The sequence below is a fragment of the Antrostomus carolinensis genome, unplaced genomic scaffold (assembly GCF_000700745.2).
Source record: "Antrostomus carolinensis isolate BGI_N321 unplaced genomic scaffold, ASM70074v2 scaffold49195, whole genome shotgun sequence".
Lineage (NCBI taxonomy): Eukaryota > Metazoa > Chordata > Aves > Caprimulgiformes > Caprimulgidae > Antrostomus > Antrostomus carolinensis.
In genome coordinates this window covers 3,770-8,850 of record NW_010315273.1, presented here as the reverse complement: position 1 = coordinate 8,850, position 5,081 = coordinate 3,770, and the positions used below count along the sequence as shown (strand labels likewise).

The 5,081-nt window shown below is 39.3% G+C and overlaps 1 protein-coding gene across 1 annotated transcript in view; it reads right to left on the bottom strand.

The window, feature by feature from the left end:
- Positions 1-275: 275 nt before the first annotated feature.
- Positions 276-5,081, bottom strand: part of LOC104524886 (cilia- and flagella-associated protein 206-like) — a gene marked incomplete at its 5' end in the record, with an annotated part of 7,880 nt that continues 3,074 nt past the window's right edge. The window contains 3 exons of the mRNA XM_010167892.1: positions 276-509; positions 2,111-2,254; positions 3,305-3,498. Of these exons, the coding sequence (XP_010166194.1) occupies positions 276-509; positions 2,111-2,254; positions 3,305-3,498 (572 nt within the window). The remainder of the gene's footprint in view (positions 510-2,110; positions 2,255-3,304; positions 3,499-5,081) is intronic.

Genomic DNA, 5,081 nt, shown 5'->3' with positions numbered 1-5,081 from the left:
GAAAATCCCAGAACACACCCTACACATTTAAAGGTCAGTTTAAGTTAAAGACTTCGGAAACATTTTGATTCTAAATTGCTGTTTAAACTCTTGGTGTTTCAGGCTTATCACGTGTGTCACTTAATGCCAGTCAGCAGCCCCAACAGATAAGGTACATGAAATAAATCAACTGCACCTGGAATCAGCAGACACAGTAAAATCTTTTGTATCTTAATTCAGACATATGCAGGGATTTTTATATATACATTCAATATTTATCTTTGGGTTTCTCATTTTCACTTAGGTTCATCTACTGCTCTTGTTAAGTCTACTTTGACCATATGAGTAGTAGGAGAAGATGCTCCTCGGAGACCTTCCAAGAAAATCTGTGGTCTGGGTACGTTGCTTGAGTTGTCACGCTTAGTCTGGGTGCTGACATCTTTTGACAAGTACACTTGGGTGGAGTTCTCTCTTCTCATGTGGCTGAGGTCAGTCTGCATGGCATGAGTCAATTTTCGGCGCAAATTGGCCTGAAGACACAAAAAGAACAATAAAGAATTTAGAGAAGAAATGGCATGGAAAGAAGAACTATATTTTAGTCTTTTTTTTTCCCAAAGGTTTTGCTGACAATTAAAACGAGCAGGCAGGACATCCTGTTTCTCTGTTAAGTTTATCCCTCTTGAGAACTGACGGAACCATTGCAAGGAACTATGCTTCCACAGGGAAACAAATGTTGAGCTGAAAATTTTACTTCTAACATCAAACAGGTGTTCTGACAAAGTCATATTTTAACCCTTTGTATCACTACAAGTTTTCTGGCTAAGTATGAACAACAGAAAAAAACCCCAAGGTATCTGAATTCATCCTCTAATGAAACCCCAAAATACATCCAATGTGCCCCTAAAAGTGTCAAATTCACAGATGCATTGGCAAGCTATTGCTGTTCTCACTTTGATTCTACATTATGTATCACCTCCACATTACAAATTCAGCACAGTCAGTCACTGTAGACAAAACACTTCTGCATACATCTGGGATTTTTTCTTTCAACTCGCCATCACTAATCTCCCATATGGACAGCGGAGGCTAAAACACCCTTAGTAATTCAAAGTACCTTCTCTAAATATTTCAGACTAACAACCTACAAATTTGCTTGTGAATGGCCTTCAGCTCTTGGAAAACATCCACATTTGCTTATGCTAAAGATAAACCACTGACGACATCTTACATTTATTTATGTACTTTTGTCCATTACACTCCAGAGAAACTTTTAGCTAGGCCACTTAGAAACCTCATTGGCTTCTTTATGTACCTCAGTTACACAGAATGTCAGGGATTGGAAGGGACCTCGAAAGATCATCTAGAACTTCTTTACAGTGAGGGTGACAGAGCACTGGAACAGGCTGCCCAGGGAGGTTGTGGAGTCTCCTTCTCTGGAGACATTCAAAACCCACCTGGACGCCTTCCTGTGTGATCTGATTGCATCAGGTTCCTGCTCTGGCAGGGGGATTGGACTAGATGATCTTTCAGGGTCCCTTCCAATCCCTGACATTCTGTGATTCTGTGATAAGTTAGCTCAGAGAAAGCTTCTGCAGAGTCAAACCCATCCAAAGGTATTCCTAACCATTCTGTCTGCCAGCTACTACATTTTTCCTCCTCTTACTTTTAGGTGATAAATATTAATATAAATTGCTCAACTTTCAACAAGTTTTGCCTGACCCAAACCTTTCTGCAACCTGTTTTGTTTTTTTCCCCCCACAAAGAAAGTACATAGCAATATCTTTCCTGCTAAATTTATTTGAGTGTAGAGAAACAACTTTAAAATTTGATGCTAATAACAAACTCTTATTACTCTCAACTCTTTCAGAAGGCAACTGAAAAATTTGGAATGAATAGACTTAGCAGTGGAAGCACTGCTCAAAAAATGTGGAAAAAATATGGATAAAGTGAGAGAATAAGAAAGTCTAGAAATAAGTAAAGAAAATACCTGGAAGAAAATATTGAGCCAGTTGTAACAGAAGTGTGCATCTTTGAATAAGGTTAGATTTATGTTGCAAGGGACAGAAGTTTACAATAACTTATTCTGAACTTTGTTATCCAACAATAAAAATCTGGTAATAACAATACAAACCAATTTTATAGCTTTTCTTCTCATTTCCCATTCATTCCATTCATAAGATGTCACAATAGTTGGAGGGAGGATATGAGTATCAGTTTGAGTACTACTGTCACATGTTGTTGTTGGTTTCATCAAATATTTGTCTGCATTTCTGGCCTGGATTAAAAAAAAAACAAAACAAAAGCCCAAAACCAAGCAATGCATTAATGAGAAGAATACGGATGTCTAAGAAAAATGGTGTGTGGATATGCTACTTTTTAAAAGCAAATAGAAATCTGCAAACCACAAATGGATAATGATTTTTACATTCAACAGTATTTTTGTTCCCCCTGTCCTCACTAAAAATAAGAAACCATTAAGTATTTGATACATTTAATTTCTGGCAAAAAACCCTTTAGGCAGAGGCCACAGCTGAATTTCAGTCTCCCACATCCTGAGTGAGTGCTTAATCATTAGATTTTGGTAAAAAGGGATTCCACCACCACTACCAGTATTTTACGATGCAGGCACCTCGGTTTATCTTTATGAACAGACTGAAAATCAGAATTCATAACTGGGAGAAGTGGTTACATCTCTGACAGAGCCAGGACATAAACTGTATCCAGGATATAAACCCCAAGGACCAGTTCAAGAGTGCCTTCTTTCCACTGCTAGGAACCTAGAATTTGCAATGTATCACAGAGAATGCCCATGAATCCAAATCAAGTCTTTGGATTTCACATGGTAGCACTGTCATATTGTTAATAAGTCCTTTTTCATTTTGAAATTTCCTTGGAATTCCATTAATTCCTGTCCCAGATATTACTACGCCCTCATCCAGCACATACTGATGAACTGCTGAGCTAAAGCTCCAGTTAATATGGTATCTTCTATTGCATTTATTTACTGCCCCTTTAAGCTACTTTTACAAAAATGAGGAAAAGAAACATCAGACACAGGATCCTCCTCGGCTAAGGATGAACAGCTTTTATTGCTGTTTATTTATTCCTTTAGCTCTACGTATTCTCCTATGAAGAAATAAGGTGAGAGCAACACTAAGGGAAAAAGTTTCCCATCAACACCTTGAAGACCTGGAAAAGATGGACCTTCAGACATTCTGTATGATAAGCAGATGGTTATACTTCTTCTCTAAAGACGCATGTCATCTGTTCTCTTTTTATGTTCTAGAAAGGACAGATCAACTAGTGACCCATGAGCAATATGTACCCATGCATACGGAGCAAGGTATTCAAACTGATGATGAAGCTCGAGCAGCTGAATCAGCTCTGCATGTTCTTTTGCTTTTTCTACATTCAGTTGAATGAACTTATCTGGATCCTGAGCAAAGGTGTATGCAGCTTCACGGGAACTGAAAACGTAACATCTCTCCTTGTGCTTTAAAATTCCAATAGCGGGATTTCCTAAAAAACCGAAAACAAATACCACAAAATAAAATAGTGAACAGCAATACAAAAGACATTTGTAATCAAGATTCTGTTTCCCTCATGTCAGTTTCACTTCCCTTTTTCTGAAATCAGAATAAATACCTGAAAGTAAGCTTTTAAATACAGAAAAGTCTATTTTGCTAGGTCAGTACAACTGCTTTTGATCAGTTCACATCCAGCACGCCTTAGTGCACGTCAGAGGAACAACAGATTGTCCTGGTTTTTAGTTGGAACAGAGCTGAGTTTCTTTTTAGTAGCTAGAACAGTGCTGTGTTTTCATTTCAGCCTGGGATTTGTTATGAGAGAGACACTGATAACACACCAGTGTTTGCATTTTTGTCACTGGAAGTGAAAGACTTCCATGTTTGTTAGTCTACAAACCCAAGATCTAAGGGGGATAAGGAATATTTAAATTAATAAGCTAAATTGGTGTTTGGCTATGCCAATGGGATATTCCAGATCATATCACGTCATGTTCAGTATATTAGTGAGGGGCTCTTCCTCTTTTGCTCTCTCTGGCTTTCGCTTGGGCTCTCACTCTTCTGGGATTGCGGTTTTGGTTTGGGATTGTGGCTCCTCTGGGATCTTTATCTGGGAACAGGCTGGGGTTTGGCAGCAGGTGGTGAGCAATGGCACCGGGCATCGCTCATTTGTATATTTTACTACTATTATCATTATTTTAATATCATTATTATTGTAAGTTTTATTTTATTTCAATTATTAAATTGTTCTTATCTCCCCCTACGAGTCTCCTTACCCTCGCCCCCCAATTCTCTCCCCCATCCCCTGGGAAGGGGGCAGTGAGTCTGTGCTGGCTGCTAGCCAAGGGCTAGCCCAGTGTAACTGTCACACAGATAAAACAACTATAGCAAAAGCATAAGAAAACAGCCCATACCCACAAATGTTTCCCCTATATCTCCAGCAAATATTTGCTTACAGATCAGCAGTCCATTTATACCAAAGGGCGTAACACTGAAATTAACTGAAGAAGCAGATGAAGCAGCTGGACTATAAATTAACAGATAGCTTATATAGGAAAACACAAATTGAGCTCAAGGACAGTGTCACACTCTGTTTCAGCTGTCACTGCCCAGGAAAGACCTAGAATCACCACAGACAGTGCCTTGGAAATATTAAATGTCACTACTCAGTGGCAATCAAAAAAGGAAAAAGAATGTCAGGAATTATTAAGATGCAAACAGAGGGGGAGGAAAAAAAACCAACATTACAATAACCTGAATGCTACATTTGTAATACCACATTTTGTTCCAACACAACTGTGTTGTGTTTGTGTGTGTGTGTGCAGGGCAGGCATTTTTGGTAGTGGAGGAAGGGGCCATGTTGTGAGAAGCTTCATGAAAGCTCACCTGGCTGCAAGGTGTACCACCTCCAGCCCAGGCTGAGCCAATGAGCAATAAACCCCTCTGCAAATCCATATTGGTGAGGGGAAGGACTGTCTTGAAAAGAAGAACCTGGAGGAGAGGCCATTGACCTGAACAAAAGACGACCATCGGTCTAAACAAAGAGAGAGCTTCCCTGCCAGGAGCAAGGAAGAGAAG